Source organism: Triturus cristatus, chromosome 7 (assembly GCF_964204655.1).
Source record: "Triturus cristatus chromosome 7, aTriCri1.1, whole genome shotgun sequence".
Classification (NCBI taxonomy): domain Eukaryota; kingdom Metazoa; phylum Chordata; class Amphibia; order Caudata; family Salamandridae; genus Triturus; species Triturus cristatus.
In genome coordinates this window covers 1196611388-1196628835 of record NC_140590.1, presented here as the reverse complement: position 1 = coordinate 1196628835, position 17448 = coordinate 1196611388, and the positions used below count along the sequence as shown (strand labels likewise).

At 51.1% G+C, this 17448-nt stretch overlaps 1 protein-coding gene across 1 annotated transcript in view; it reads left to right on the top strand.

Moving 5' to 3' along the window:
• LOC146811588 (dnaJ homolog subfamily A member 4-like) overlaps window positions 1-17448 on the top strand; it is a 60398-nt gene that overhangs the window by 33409 nt on the left and 9541 nt on the right. Inside the window, exon 6 of the mRNA XM_085618573.1 lies at window positions 361-591. Within this exon, the coding sequence (XP_085474699.1) occupies window positions 361-591 (231 nt within the window). The remainder of the gene's footprint in view (window positions 1-360; window positions 592-17448) is intronic.

Sequence of the window (17448 nt, the reverse complement as noted above, 5' to 3'; positions counted from 1 at the left end):
CTTAGATTTCTAAGCACTCGAAGTGCACCTCCTCTCGGGTACATTCGTGAATGCCTTTCTATGCCAAAAGGACTGCGAATAAGCTATCTGATGTACTTGGTGCAGTGTCAAGTTGAGTGTGAGACACATTCAGGTATCAGTTGGAATTCTTTAGTAGCCCCACCAATCATCTGCCAGTACTGGATTTTACTCCTGTTGGGACAGAAGGTAATTACAGGGGTACAGAATAGTAACTTCTGGGCTGATAAAGGATCCCTTTGGCACTGAATCTGTTCTGAATGTGTTTTTGTGGAAGTAGGGCGAATCCCCAGCTGCTGTCAAGTAGTGTGTTTATTTTGATGGTCTTTGCTGTTCTTATAGGTATGAAAGATGGCCAGCGCATAACCTTCCATGGTGAAGGCGATCAAGAGCCTGGTTTGGAAGCTGGGGATGTCATAATTGTTTTGGATCAACAAGATCACCATTGTTTCAGGCGACAGGAAGATAACTTAATAATGAAAATGGATATTGAACTTGTTGAAGCTCTGTGTGGATGTAAAAAGACAATACAGACGATGGATAATCGCACGCTTGTGATCACTTCAAGGCAAGGTAGGGTTAATGATTTGCAGCCATTCCCCTGATTTAACGATATGGCCACTTCTTTTCATGCAACGTCTTATAGTGCTTTAGCATTATTGTGCCAATAGGTTTGGGTTATTTGTATCTGAATAAGGTAATTGCATGGATACTGTGAGAAGTTGGCCTGATATATGATGTCACTAATTCTAGTGTACACCTTGTATCAGTCCAAACAACCCTTATGGTGATCGGTTGTAAAGTCAACCTTATAGACCAGCTATCCTAGTGGTAGCATGGACAAGAGCAGTCTTAGGCTAAACTCTGAATGGCATGTGAAGCCAGCTGTTATACCATATGTAATCCCTTGAATACCAAATGAAAGGACACCACAATAGATATATATATAAAATAGAATGTATTTATTCTAGTCAAACCCTCAGCACTCTTTATGAGATTCGAGGTAAGTACAACACAGTCTTATTTAAGCATACATTAAGTCACACAGGTAAGTAATACAGTTAGGCACTAGGGGCCACGCAAACCATATACTAAAGAAGTGGTATAAGGACCACTGTCACGAACACAGGATAGGCCTAGGGAATCGCTGGGGCTACACTATACTACCAACAGTAAGGAAGTGGGAGGCCCACGGGATTCGGGTGCAGAGTGGAAACACTCACGCGTAATGCGTAAAAGTCGATAGAATCACTAGCAGTTAGAAATAAGCAGCTTTAGGACACTTCTTGGTATAGCTAGAAAGTCGAGACTCGGAAACTAGACCCTAGGATAGTCAATACCCTTGTGAGCACCGAAGTACCCAAGTTACCTAGCCCACGGGCTGCGGGTGCATAGGTGTGAACTTGCGTCGGGTTTCGTCGTGGACTTCTATGGATGCCTGAAGGAAAGTTGCTGACAGGCAGTCAGTGAAGAGTGTCCGGTGGATCCCAAGGTGGGGATCAAGAAGGAAGGAACCTGCAAGCAGAAGGGACAGAGTCTAGGTCACCAGCCAGGAGCCGGGAAGGAACCAGGCGATGTTGTGAAGATGCAGGTGAAGAGGTGAAGTTTGTTGCAGCAGCCACGGGTACCAGGAGACGTCGAGGACGACCAGGAGGTGAGCTGTCCCACGAAGACGCTTGCTGACGGCGGCGTCGAAGTCGAGTCAGGACCCAACACGCCTTGGCAAGCGGAACCCACGCAGGATGGAGGACTTGCTTCTGGTGCAGACCAGGAAGGTCTGGGGTGCTTCTCTTTCACAGAGGAGCGGGTGCCAGTCTGGAGGAGCCGGACCAGCAAGTTGAAAGTAAAGGTTCGTCGTAGCAGAGGCTACTAGCCAACGGGCCAGCAACCGGACAACACGTCGAGCAACACAGGTGCAGAAGGGCCCCACGCAGGACACGTGAAGTGTGGGGAGCTGGTCTTCTTTGCAGATGGTGCTCGGGAGTGGGGCTTCTCAATTCCCCAAGCACAGCCTCGAGGAAGCCTCAGAAGTCTCACTAGTCAGTTACTAGCCACTTTTCCCAAGTCGCTGGTCCCACGTCCCTCGTCGCCTCCACGGGTCTGAGCTTCGCTGGAGATGTGGATCTGGCTCAGAGGTGTCTGGAAGTCTCGGCGCTGGTCAGTCTCTGCAGTCGTCCCTCGTAGGATTCAGTCGCAAAGCAAGCAGCGGTCGCTGGATGGTGCCTGGTTGCCCAGGGTGGTCACTCCTTGGCCACAAGGGAGATTTCTTCAGTCTTCTTCCTGAGGTCGAATGTCGAAGGTCCAGAGTTTCTGTTCAAGTTGCAGATTCAGGTTAATCTAATTTAGCAGGGCCCAACTAGCTACTAATGTTCGAGGCATGTGGGCTGCTGAATTCATATCTGTGCATAGATCGCCGCCTAGTGTTGGGTCCGGATGTTTGCACGTTGTTGTCCTGGAAGAGTCTTCGAAGTATCCTGGGATAGGTGACTCCTCCCCTGGACTACAGTGCGCATGGGCATCCTCTCCATCCTCAGATTGTTTTTTTCCGCCATTGGGTTCGGATGTGCTATCTTGACTCAAGTTAGGAAAATCTTTTTTCAGGCCAAAAGGCCTTTAGTTCGCGTCGGTACTGTTCTCGATCGGTATCGATAGTATCTTTGTTAGTTTACTAACTTACAGAACAAACTTTCGCATCTTACCCGACCGTCGATTCGACATCAACGATGGAATCGAGGACACCATTCAAGAGGTGTCCGGTATGCAATGCGAAATATCCCCACATCGACGTCCATCCGGTGTGCAACAAATGCCTTTCGCCGGATCACGACGAATCTACATGCATGGCCTGTGCCAGATTTCGATCCAAGAACACTCTACGGAATCGACGAGCGGCGAGACTCGAGGCGCAGCAAGCGGCACCGGCCCCGGCCGACATCTTCAACGCCGAGACCGAAGATGTCGAAGAAGTGGAGAACCTACCCTCCAGTCCCGTTTCCGAACATGACTCCGGATCGGAAGACGTCGACGAAACACTCTTTCGCAGAGATGAAGACGACACCGAGGTAGGAGACTACAATGAGGCCTTAGGGGCCGAAGAGAGTAGCTCCGGTGACGAGCAAGGCCTACCCGTTCAGACTGAAGAAAGCCCAGTGCACCAGTCTATGGCTCCGGTCGAGGGATCGCCTTCGGGCCTTACCCAAGACCTATCCCGCAGTTCTTCGGCCCCGCCCTTGGGCCCGGCCTCGGACATTCAGCGGCAGCCATTAATGCCCAAAACGGCTGGTTTCCCTTCTTCAAAACCGAAACCGAAAGCTGTATTGGTTCAATTGAAACCGAAACCGAAAGTGGCGCTGGTCGGATCGAGGCCCTCCACACCTTCGACGCCAGCAAAACACATCGGCACCGAGCGCACCAAACGAGACTTCGGTGCCGAACTCGAAGCGGCCGACGTCTGAGTCGACATAAGGAAGAAGGCCTTCGGTACCACCAAACCTGCTCGGCTCCCGGCACCGACGCAATCGACTCCGACCCCAAAGGTCAAACAGCCTGCTGCGTCTCACACCGCTTCCACAGCGACACCAAAGCCACACTCATCGAAGAAGTCGACGGCCATTCCCGCCCCTCGACTCGATGACCCACCGGCGCCGAAAAAATCCACGACCGCCTCAACAGAACCGGTCGGTGCAAAAGAATCGAGGGCGCTCCAGACGCGACCCATTGCTGCGCAAAGCACCAAAAAGAAAATGGTCCTCCAGGACACGTCGGGCTCCGAACCAATTAAAGCTCCAGCAGCCTCTTCAACACCAGCCAACATTACTTTTGGCCTGCCACCATCCACGGCCCCGAAACTGTTCCAAATCAGGACACGGGTGACCCATACCACGATCACGCCTGCCGAACGCTCTGCGGAGACGTCTCCATCGCATCTAATCGACGCCGACACCGGCAGGATGATTATCCACAAACGGAAAATAACTTCGGAGCCGGCTTTAGACTCCTTCAGGATTCCACTTAAAAGAAAGCTGCCTGTGGCTTCAGAACCAGTTCTTTACGAACCTTTCCACTCACCCTACCAGGATCCACAATCCTTCTCTCCCACACACTCCGACACGGATGCGTTGGTGGACTACATGGGTGACCAAGTCCCCTACCCCGGAGACACGGACCCTGACGGCCAACAGGACCCTGATCAAACTTGGGATGACCCTGTGGTCCCAGGTGCACCTATGGATGCACAAGACCCGCAACTCTATGGAGCAAAAACATCTCCCACAGAGGACACTGCAGCGTTCAACGCTCTAATTGAACGTGCTGCGGCCAATCATGGGGTGCAACTTCACTCGGACACCGTCGAGGACGACTTTCTTATGGATACTTTTGCATCCTCAGAAAGGAATATAAAAACTCTACCCATGTTGAAGGGTGTCCTCAAACCAGCAAAGGACATCTTCAAGGAACCCACCAGGGCAAGAGTGATAAACCCCAGGATCGACAAGAAATACAGATCAGCGCCTGGGGACCCTACTTACATCAGAGGCCAATTACCTCTGGATTCCATTGTCGTTGCGAATGCTCGCAAGAGGGCACACTCACAAACAGGTGACGCTCCTCCCCCGGACAAAGAGTCCAAGGTGTTAGAGACCTCTGGCAAACGGGTTGCCGCCCAGGCAGCCAACATATGGCGCATTGCCAATACTCAAGCACTCCTCGCTCGCTACGATAGAGCGCACTACGACACATTAGAGCAACTAATCCAACATCTCCCTGACCAATACAGAGAAGGTGCAGAAATCCTCATCAGGGAGGGACAGCTCCTCACAAACGCATCCATCAAGTGTGCGCTGGATGCTGCAGACACAGCTGCCAGGGCCATAAACACTAGCGTCATGCTGCGACGACATGCCTGGTTATGAATCTCCGGATTCAAACCTGAGGTGCAAAACAACATACTCAACCAGCCCGTCAACCCCGACTATTTATTCGGCCCGGAGGTTGACACCACCCTAGAGAAAATAAAAAAGGACACGGACACTGCAAAGTCCATGGGGGCTCTCCAGACTCAGTCCTTTCGGAGCGGCTCCTTTCGTCGCCCCGGAAATAGAGGAGCAGGTAGAGGACAGGGGTCACAGCAAACATACAACAAGGGCAATACACAAACCACCTACGATAAAAACACCCGGGGTGGATATCGTGGCTCCAGTACAAAGGGCAGAGGACGCGGCTACGGCAACACCAGGTCCTCCCCCAAGAACAAGCAGTGACGCCCTCTCCCTTCCTCCCGACCACATAACACCTGTCGGGGGAAGGCTACAAAGGTTCCTGTCCACGTGGACCTCCATCACCACGGACAGGTGGGTCAAAGATATTGTCAAATACGGTTACTGTCTAGAACTAACCTCCACTCCACCCACAATACCTCCAAAAAACCGTCCTATGTCCTCAGAGCACTTAACGCTCTTACAGCAGGAGGTGCAAAGTATGCTTCTAAAAGGCGCAATAGAGGTCGTACCCGTCCACGAGCAAGGTACGGGGGTGTACTCCCTGTACTTTTTAATACCGAAAAAGGACGGGTCACTCAGACCTATATTAGACCTGAGACCCCTAAACAGATACATTCTTTCCGAGCATTTTCACATGCTCACTCTACAGCAAGTCCTCCCGCTGCTCAAGCAGGGAGACTTTCTAGCCACACTGGACCTCAAGGATGCGTATTTCCACATACCCATTCACCCCTCACACAAAAAATACCTCAGGTTCACTGTTCAAGGGCAGCACTACCAATTCAAAGTCCTTCCCTTCGGCGTGACAACGGCACCAAGGGTGTTTACAAAGTGCCTAGCTACTGTGGCGGCACATCTACGGAGGCAGCACATACACGTCTACCCTTACCTGGACGACTGGCTCGTTCAAGCGAAGTCAGCCCACCAATGTGCCAGCCACATGTCCCGCACCATTCACCTCCTTCACAGTCTGGGGTTCTCACTGAATTACCCAAAATCACATCTACACCCCGCACACGAACAACAGTACCTAGGTGCGACTATAGACACTCTGGCGGCCAGAGCTCAGCCAAATTTGGTGAGAATCAACAGCATGCAAATGCTGATTTCCAAGTTCAAACCACAACACTCCCTTCCCGCGCGAGTGTTCATGCAGTTGATAGGCATGATGGCCTCCTGCATCTTCATAGTCCCCCACGCGAGACTACATATGCGCCCGCTTCAGGAGTGCTTAGCACGTCAGTGGAATCGGGCTCAAGGACAGTTGAAAGACCTAGTGTTGGTGAGCGGTCGGGCATACAACTCTCTGCATTGGTGGAATCCACAAAACCTTTGCAAGGGCCGACCGTTCCAAGAGCCTGTCCCACAGATAATACTGACGGCGGACGCGTCTCTCCAGGGATGGGGAGCTCATGTACTCCATTACACAGTGCAGGGACTATGGACACAACAACAAAAGAAGATGCACATCAACCTTCTAGAGCTGATGGCAATCTTCCTCGCTATGAAAGCTTTCTAAGTACACTTGTGCAACAAAGTCGTGTTGATCCGGACGGACAACATGACTGCCATGTACTACATACAGAAGCAGGGAGGAACACACTCTCCACAGTTGTCTCATCTGGCTCAGAGCATGTGGAAGTGGGCCATTCAAAGGAACATGTTCCTCATGGCAGAACACCTCCCCGGCAAAGACAACCAGATGGCGGATCTGCTCAGCAGACACAGCCACCAGATGCACGAGTGGGAGTTACACCCATCAGTACTCCAACCGTACTTCCAGCAGTGGGGTCATCCAGAGATAGACCTATTCGCGAAAACGCAAAATGCCAAAGCTTTGCCGCCAGGTTCCCACATCCGCAGTCGCAGGGCAATGCGATATGGATGAACTGGTCCGGCAGATTTGCGTACGCTTTTCCCCCAGCACCACTGATAACGCTGGTGGCTCGCAAACTGCGCCAACACTCAGACGCTCGTCCTGGTTGCTCCAACGTGGGCACGCCAGCCGTGGTACACCACCTTTCTCGAACTTTCCGTGGTGCCCCATCAAAGGCTGCGGGTCAAACCCGAGCATTTAACGCAAAACCATGGAGAGATTCAGCACCCAGATCCACAACAGCTGAACCTGGCAATCTGGCTCCTGAAGTCCTAGAGTTTGGCTACCTAAACCTGCCACCTGACTGTATGGACATCATTAAGGAGGCCAGGAGACCCACTACCAGAGCTTGCTATGCAGCAAAATGGAAGAGGTTCGTCATTTATTGCAATAATAATGACATTAACCCGCTGGACGCATCCATCCAAAACATTATTTGTTACCTATTACACCTATACCGATGCAATCTGGCGTACACCTCTATACGTGTCCATTTGACCGCAATATCAGCCTATCTGCAGACCAGGCAGCACCTCTCTCTATTCAGAGTGCCTGCCATCAAAGCATTCTTGGAAGGACTCAAACGAGTCATTCCACCAAGCCACCCACCGGCTCCGATGTGGAACCTCAACTTGGTCCTCACACGCCTGATGGGTCCACCCTTTGAACCTCTGCACTCATGCGAGATTCAATTCCTTACCTGGAAAGTAGCTTTCCTAGTAGCGATCACTTCTTTGAGAAGAGTTAGTGAACTCCAGGAACTAACCGTTCAAGAGCCATTTATACAGGTTCACGCCAACAGGGTCGTACTACGTACCAACCCCAAATTCATGCCAAAGGTGGTATCGCAGTTCCACATGAATCAAACCATTGAACTGCCCGCTTTCTTCTAAAACCCACAAACTGTCGCAGAAAGGGCACTCCATACACTAGATGTCAAAAGGGCCCTCATGTATTATTTCGACAGGACCAAACCCTTTAGGAAAACACAACAACTTTTCGTTGCCTTTGCCCCACACCACAAAGGTAACGCTATCTCCAAAGCAGGAATAGCCAGATGGATCGTTAAATGTATTCAAATTTGCTATCAAAAGGCTAAACGCACTTTAACGATTCCCCCACGAGCCCACTCAACACGTAAGTTAGGGGCCTCAATGGCTTTCCTAGGAAACATTCCTTTGCATGACATATGTAGAGCAGCCACCTGGTCCACTACACATACATTTACCAAACACTATTGTGTAGATGTGCAATCAAAACAGCAGGCAGCTGTAGGACAGGCTGTTCTCAAAACTCTTTCAGACCGCTGCAGCTGGCACTGGTAGCCGCCGCTAATAAGAGGGCACTGCTATATATTCTATGCACAGATATGAATTCAGCAGCCCACATGCCTCGAACTGAATATGCTACTTACCAGTATGCATCTGTTATTGGCATGTAGGGCTGCTGACATTCATATCGCCCTCCCTCCTCCCCGGCGCCTGTAGCAGCTGCAGCTCTCAGAATTACTGTAAGCATGGTCATCACTTTCTATATCTACTCCATCACTGCCACAATGGCGAAAAACAATCTGAGGATGGAGAGGATACCCATGCGCACTGTAGTCCAGGGGAGGAGTCACCTATCCCAGGATACTTCGAAGACTCTTCCAGGACAACAACGTGCAAACATCCGGACCCAACACTAGGCGGCGATCTATGCACAGATATGCACAGATATGAATGTCAGCAGCCCTACATGCCAAGAACAGATGCATACTGGTAAGTAGCATATTCAATACTGGGCTAGTGGGCTGGGCTACCTGCAAGGTCCCTCCTATGGGTGGGACCAGGAAGGGGAGTGGCTACACCCCCTTTCCTTTGTCCAGTTTCGCGCCAGAGCTGGGGCTGGAGTGCCCCAGCACCGGTTTGAACTGGACTATGCATGGGACACCTTGTGTGCCCCAGGCAGTGTATCGTTTCATTCAACCCTCCCTGCCCCAATACACTAAATCCCCTCTAGAAGGGAGGAATAATATCCTCATTGCCAGCAATGGTATGGGGGTATTATTCCAAAGTGTTAGACACCTTACACGACATGTTTCGATAAAGCCAAACCATAGTTACCATAACCGTTTAAGATTATAATATACTTTAAGAGTATATGGTAGGCTATAGCATAGAACAGCTATAAGGACATGGTTCCGAAAGCTGCAGACAGGCTCAGCTCATGCTAGAGCACCATCTCACATGTTACCAAGCACTCTGCCTCCAGGATTGTTAAGGCCTGCCATAGGAGTGGCTGATAGGTACACATGTGTCTATATACAAGGTAGGTATAGGAATACTACACCTAAGCAAGGGGTGATTACACGACCTTGCCCCAGCTGAGTGATCAGCCAGTTGTGTCATAATGGAAGGCCAGGCCAGGGGTGGCATAATACATGCTGCAGCCCCTGGTAGGCCTAGGGTACACCTATGCCCTGGGTACCTAAGGTACACTGTACAGGGGCCAATAAGGTGATCCTATCCAATTGGGCTATGCACCTAAAGTACATAGTATCAGTTTAGATAGAGAACAGCTGGGCTGTGGGTCTGATTAGCAGGCCCACAGCCACATCTAAGTCGAAAACCAGTGGAGCAAAAGCAAAAAGTGGGGGTGAACATAGAAAGCAGACCCTACAGATACATCCATGGTTTTTTGCAAGGTAGTTTGTAAACTCCATGATCTAATAAGAGACTATTAATTGTAGATTCCTTACCTTATGAATTTCCCCCAGGCGTTCGTCTGGATCCAGAGATTTTTTTTCTTCAGCAGTACCCCTCCCCTGTGCGTCGTTAGATGGCGTCGGTCGGCTCCGTGTCCGTTGTCGGCGTCTTGAGACGTACATAGATGCCGCCCATGCGTGCTGACGCCAGTGCTTTCTTTTTCCATGCCAGCCGTTGTCCTGAAGTGGCAGTTAAGACTAATACACTAACGGAGGTGCTTCAGCCTGCGGCCTCCACTTCCAAACTCCTCTTGCCGTTCAATTAAGCCCTTACTGATGTCCTTCTGGGCACTTGGTCCAAGCCCAGCATAGGGGCTCCTGTGGACCGGACAATTGTCCACCGCCCGTCCCAGGCGACCCACTGTTCCTGATGCAACATCCCTCCCCTGAGAGCTTGATGGTCCAAGCCTCATCTTCAAAGGGAACATTCCCTTTTGCTCCTCCAGATAGGGAAATCCAAGAATCTGGATCATCTTAAGAAGAGAATGTTTTCTTCCTCCAGCTTGGCATGGCATTGCGGTCTATGAATACCGCTTGCCTCTTGGGCCTTATACATACCATCTGGGATACGGTCGTGCATGTGTTGCCTCAGTGCCCTGTGGAAGCCCAGGCCGTTCTCTTCCAGGCAGTTGCAGATGGGAGAGACTCTGCCAAATTCACGATACGTTGTGGACTGGACACCGCCGACTCGCTGAGCAGAACGATTGCCTTGTTGGTAGCACTCAGACGCTACGCCTGGTTGAGGACTTCTGGCTTCTCAGGGGATGTCCAGTCAACCTTGATGGACATGCCCTTTGATGGCACTTGCCTATTTGGCGACCAAGCAGACTTGATGCTTGAGCGCTTTAAGGATTTTCAAGCTACGGCCAGATCCTTGGTCGTCAAGGCAGCAACCTGTCCAACTCAGTCTGCATCTCATCCCTTTCGTGGGTACGGAAGGGGTGCTCAGCCACGTCCTACCCAGTCACCAGTACACGCAAGCTGTCCAGCCTCTGCGTGGCCACAGACGTGGGACACAGCATCCTCATGGGCCAGTGTGTTAGCAGGCGGGCAGTAGTCCACCCCTTCCCACCACTGCCTCCAAACCTTCCTAGTCAGTTTCAGGCCCATCATCAGCCAGTTGGAGGCAGGATTCACCATCCCCTCCTCCACTGGCAGTCCATCACTTCGGACAGGTGGGTTCTGCAAATAGTCAGAGGGGGCAACCCCCCCCCCCCCCCCCCCCTTCGAGACTATTACTCCCTCCATGCCACCTTCTTACGATCGCATGTCAGAGGAACATTTGGCACTTCTCCGCAAGGAAGTATCGGCTCTCTTGGTCAAGGGAGCCATAGAGAGGGTTCCTGTGCCAGAAGTAGGTTGTGGTTGTTCCTGCTATTTTCTGAAGAGAATGCGCAATGTCAGCAGTATTGCGCTTTGGAGTTTCCAAGGTGGCGATCGCTCGGCAACTCATTTCGTCGCGAGTGGAGCTTTGGCCTCCTGTACGCCTTTCCGCCTGTACCACTTATGCCCATAGTGTCAAGTAGATCAAGCACGACCGGGCTCAAATTATTCTTGTAGCTCTGGATTGGGCACGCGGAGTCTGGCACTCCGACCTACTGAGCATGGCCATCGACCCGCCAATCGCACTGCCCCTTCAGGAGGATCTTCTGTCGCAGCAGCAGGGTACGTTTCTTCACCGGAACCTTTCCAACCTCCACATCCTTGCGTGGAGATTGAGCGGCAGCAGTTGACCGCTTTCGCTGTTCTGCCGTAAGTCTGCAATGTTCTCTTGGCAGCCAGGTTGGGGTATCTATTCAAAAGGTAAGGAAACTACAACTAATAGCCTCCATCAAATAAACAAGTTACCTTCAGAAACAATGTATCTGGTAGAGACATATTAGTCATAGATTCCTTACCACCCCTCCCATCCTCCCTGCTCTGCGAACTGATTTCTAGGTATAGGGGCATCTCTACAGGGCCCTGGACTTGATGCACCAGTGGTCAGTGTCTTTCTGATGGATACATCTGCCAGTGGATTCCTCACCTTGTGAATATCCCCTGCGTCAGCAACATTTGGAAACTTTTGTGGCTCTCCACGCCGACTAGGACGACGTCACAGAAGCACGGCTCCGCACGCGGCTCCGCTGACGTCACTGGATCCATAAGAGGACCTCGTCGGCGTGATAACATCAGTTCCCTTTTTTCCGCGCCGTCGACACGAACGGTTTTTTGGGACTCTCCGTAGCTTTTCCTAGTTACTTTGTGTTTCTGCTTTCATCCTGCTTCTTTTTCAAGATGTCGCCGAAGAAGTCAGGGTTCAAGCCCTGTAGAGAGTGTGGTAAACACATGTCCATTACGGATCCACACTAGGATTGTGTCTGGTGTCTGTCGTCTGATCACGACGTCAAGGGATACTCTTGCTGCTGCAAGATGAAGCCAAAAGCCTTAAAGGAAAGAGAAGCTAAGCTATTTATTGCGAAAATGAGAACGGAGAAGAGAGGTCGAAGACGTTCGAGGTCGGGCTCAAAGTCGACGTCTGGTCATGCTTCAAAGTCGAAGAAACATAAGAAGAAGAGGCACGGCTCTCGACGCCGTTCAGATAAGGAGACGGCTCTGAGATCGACTCGACTCGACCAGCTCCTCGACGTCGTAAGGACTATGCTTCTCCCTCTCCTTCTCTGTCGAATTCGGCTTCACCTGTTTGTTTGCCCGGCTTCGCCTGCAGCTTCTCCGGAGCGTTCTCCGGCTCCATCGCCGACGCCGATGCATTCTCCTCCTCCGGTGGAAGAGGATCCGGCTCCTGATGAGTCTTCAGCTCCATAGGCTCCACCATCGGCGCCGATTGGCCTGAATCCGGTAGAGCCTCAATCTGAGCCTTCCCCCCCCCCCCCCTTTTCCTGGCCCGGGACAAGGCCCATCACATTATTTAAATGCTATGTATGGTGTCTTTACAAGAGCGATGTATCCCTCTGGAGCACCTTCGGGCCCAATGGCCTTTAATTTGGGGGTTCCTCAGGCGTATGCTCAGGCTCCATTTATGCCATTCTTTCCATCGACGCCGTCTTGGCATTCCCCGGCGCCTAGGACGTTGACACCGCTCCCTTCTTCTCGGGCTCCAGCTCAACCTCCTTCGACTCCGGCTGCTCCTCCGGATCCATGTTCGGCTCCGGCTCCGGAGTCGTGTGCGGCGCCACCGACGCCGGTTCGGAGGATTAGATCCAGGCAAGAAGCTCAGAGAATTTTGGAGAAGCAGAGGTACCAAGTGGAAGAAATGGAAGAGGGTGAGCTCATGGAGTCAGATAACTTGTTTGAGGAACTAAAAGAGGCAAGTGGCCTTGATTTGTCACCGGAATGGGAGCTTACTCCTCCTCCTACTGATGTTCACTCTAAGGATGTGGCTCCTTACCACACTGTCATAAGGAAAGCAGCGGAGCTTTTGGACTGGCAGCTACCAACGGCTGAATTTAAACCCAACATCCTGACTGAGGTTCTTCATTCTCCCTCCACTGTGGTAGAGCCTTTGCTTCCTTTTAATGATGCCATCACTGAGCCAGTCATGGAGGTTTGGCGTAAGCCCTTTCTGGCTTCGGCAGTATCTAAGTCTGTTGCTGGGAGGTACAGGGAAGCTCCAGGAGATCCGGACTTACTTACATCCCATCCTTCTCCTGAAAGTCTGGTGGTTCAAAGAAGTCTTCTGTGGCTTTTCCACAGGTTCCTAGTGATAGGGAGTCAAAAAGCTCGACCAATCAGCCAAGGTGTTCTCCTCGGCGAGTATGGCCTTGAAATCCACAAATGCCACCTGTCTCTTGGGCCGTTATATCCACACTCTCATGGATTCTGCTAAACAGCTGGCTCCTAAGTTATCTGAGGAGGACAGGCAGAATTTTAATGAAGTCCTGTCGGACACTCAGGCGGCGGCGCGACAGGTTATCCAGAGTGGCTTGGACACTGCGGACTCTGTTGCCGGGATCATGGGCTCCTCGGTTGCCACAAGGAGGAGTGCTTGGCTTAAATCTTCAGAGTTCTCTCCTGATGTGCCGGCAACGCTTCTGGACCTGCCTTTTGATGGTTCTGGGCTGTTTGGGAAGAAGGCAGATGCATGCTTGGAAGGGTTCAAGGACAGCAAAGCCACAGCCAAGTCTCTGGGCCTGCAGGCACAGCCTAGAGGTTCCTCTTATAGGAGGTACAGAGGTTTTGGGAGGTTGTCATTTCGGACCTACAGGCAGCCTCGGCAGCAGCAGCAAAATACCCTATATAAGAACTACAGGGCCAGGAACAGAGGTCGTGCACAAGGTTGTCAGCTCTCCTCCTCCTTCTCCTCTTCCTCCCTCCCTCCTACTACTGCAAAGCAGCCCTAGATCCAACATTCTGGATCATGTTGGTCCTGTGAGGGGTCGGCTTACCCATTTTCTACAAGATTGGGAATTTTTCACTACAGACCTTTGGGTTCTGGATCTTATAGAAAATGAGTATGCTCTTCCCTTTCGGGAATTCCCTCCGAATTACCCTCCTTGCCAAGGTACTTGCTCGGAGGACCACCTTCTTCTGCTGCAGGAGGAAGTCCTTACATTGTTGAAAAAAGGTGCGACAGAGGTGGTTCCAGAGCAGGAAAGGGGTCAGGGATGCTACTCCCGGTATTTTCTGATTCCAAAGAAGGATGGCAGGCTACGTCCAATCCTGGATCTCAGGATCTTGAACCTTTTTCTGAAGCAGGAGAAGTTCAAGATGCTCACCCTTGCGCAGGTTCTTCAAGCGCTGCAACAGGAGGACTGGATTGTGTCGCTCGACTTGCAGGATGCGTATTTTCACATCCCCATCCTGAAGTCGCACAGGAAGTATCTCCGTTTTACGGTAGGGTCGCAACATTATCAGTTTGCGGTCCTCCCGTTTGGTCTTACTACTGCACCTCGAGTCTTCACCAAGGTGATTGCAGTGGTGGCAGCCCAAGAAGGTCGGGATTCCAGTTTTCCTCTCTCTGGATGACTGGCTGATCAAAGCGGAGTCGCCAGAGAAGGTGCTTCATCATCTGCAGGTTACAACTCAGCTGTTGTACAAATTGGATTTCTCGATAAACGTGCCCAAATCTCACCTGGTGCCCTCTCAACGCAACCTGTTCATAGGGGCGGTACTGGACACTACTTGTGTCGAGCATTCCCACCTCCTCAAAGGATTCTCGACATACAGGAAATTATTCCTTTGTTTTACAATGGAGCGGTCGTTCCAGTCCTGAAGGTCCTTCGTCTGCTCGGTCTGTTTGCTTCCTGCATTCTGTTGGTCAACCATGCACGCTGCCACATGAGGGCGCTCCAGTGGTGCCTCCGCAGGCAGTGGTATCAGCACAACGGAGATCTCAGGGAATCTGTGAGGATCTCCAGAGAAGCTGCAGCGGATCTGTCTTGGTGGAGCGTGGAGGGCAATCTATCTCAAGGAAAGTCCTTCCATCTACCTCAATCGGTGGCCACAGTGATAACGGATGCATCCACTTTAGGGTGGGGTGCGCGTCTGGGGGATCTGGAGATCAAGGGTCTTTGGTCTCCAGAAGAAAGGTTGCTTCACATCAACCTTTTGGAGTTACGGGCGATACGTTTGGCACTCAAAGCCTTCCTCCCTTCTCCTCGCGGTCAGTCGGTTCAAGTCCTGACGGACAACACTACCGTGATGTGGTATGCCAACAAGCAGGGAGGAGTGGGGTCGCATTGTCTCTGCAGAGAGGCTCTGCGTCTCTGGTCCTGGGTTCAGGATCATCAAATTTGTCTGATGGCAAATCATCTGGCCGGAGTTCTGAACGTGTGTGCAGACAGTCTCAGTCGGCAGTTCTCTGCCGACCACGAGTGGAGGCTTCATCCAGAGGTGGTTCGTCACGTCTTCCGGACGTGGGGAACGCCTCGGGTGGACCGGTTTGCCACTCACAAGAATTCTCACTGCCCGTCATTCTGCAGTCTCCAGTATCCGATACAGGGAGCATTGGACGCGTTTCAGTTGAGATGGGACTCACATCTCCTTTACGCGTTTCCTCCAATACTCTTGATTCCTCGGGTTCTGAGGAAGATTCGCCTAGAACGGGCGCGAGTCGTATTGATCGCTCCGGATTTGCCAAGAAGGGTGTGGTATACAGATCTTCTCCACCTCTCCTCGTGCCCTCCGCTCCGTCTCCCTCTCGCAGTCGCAGGGGCAGGTTCTACACCCCCACCTCCAGAGCTTACACCTTCATGCCTGGAGATTAAATGGGGCAACCTGAATTCTTTTACTCTCCAACCCGACGTGGTAGAAGTGATTTTGTCTCCCAGGCGTCACTCCACCAAGTCCATCTATTCTTACAGGCCGTCCAAATTTGTTCTTTGGTGTGGGGAGAAGTCTATTGACCCTTTGAGGGCTCGTTTATCCAACATTCTTCAGTTTGCTCTCTCTCTAGCTCAGCAAGGCTTTGCTGTGGCTACTGTGAAGGGTTATTTGTCGGCTTTCCTTTGCTTGCCGGATCAGCCGTCTTTGTTTAAATCACCTATTGTGTTACGGTTCATTAAGGGTCTTACCAACACATTTCCGCCCACTCCATTTATTGTGCCTCAATGGGACTTAAATCTTGTCTTAACTTACTTGATGGGTTCCCCCTTTGAGCCCTTGCACAAGTGTCCCTTAAGACTGTTGTCGTTTAAAACAGTCTTTCTCATTACTTCGGCAAGGAGGGTAAGTGAGCTTCAAGCTCAAAGTTCGAAACCCCCGTTCTTGACCATTCATGCTGAAAGAATGGTACTCGGGACCAGGGCTGCTTTTCTACCTAAAGTGGTAACTCCTTTCCATCTGGGGCAGTCCGTTACCCTCCCTACTTTCTATCCTCCCCCTTCCAAGGAGGAGGAGCGGCTTCACCGCTTGGACCCTAAGAGGGCGGTGAGCTTTTACCTCAATAGAACTAAAGACTTTCGAGTGGATGACCAGCTCTTCGTAGGCTTCGTTGGCTGCAGGAAAGGCAGAGCGGTGCACAAGCACACCCTTTCCAGATGGATTATCTTGTTCATTAAGATATGTTACTCTTTGGCCGGTAAGGAATCTCCAGAGGGTATAAGGGCTCATTCTACCATGGCTAAGTCTTCTACATCTGCCTTATCTAGAGGTGTTCCTGTGAAGGACATTTGTAGGGCGGCAACTTGGGCCTCCCTCCACACTTTTGCGAAGCATTACTGCTTAGATACGGAGGTGAGGAGGGACAGACATTTTGGTATAGAAGGGTGGACACCCTCCTCCAGGAGTGGGGACTGCTGTCGGAATCTATTCACAAGGTGAGGAATCCACTGGCAGATGTATCCATCAGAAGAACAAGTTCTCTTCCAGGGGATACTCATCAAAGTCATAAGCATTAGAATATTCCCGCCCATGCGCGGGACCCCGGAAACACTACATTATATGTGCCCCATATATATATATATATATTTAAAAACAAGCAATTGCAGCCTACTAAACACCAGAGCTGAATCATGCCATAAGGATTCTCTACCATACATGAAAAAACATGCATTAGAAACAGGAGAAAACAATAGCAAACCTTGTTTTAGAAACAGTTTTAATGCTCAGCACACAGTAGAAATCCTCATAAACCACTGAAAGCATAGGAAGTTCCCAGGCTGCATTGCAAACACCCAGTCTAAAAAGACTGAAAAGCTAACTTGTAGCTGCATAGCAATAAACTGACACCGTGCCTTTAAGGCACACCTGACCCCCAACTTCCCATCATGCCTCAGGGGTGACAGTTAGGTCAGTTGTTCTTTCCGGCTCCTTCAGGAAGGATCCTGGCAACACAGCTCCACTCCTTTCTGATTTTTATCAGAAAATAT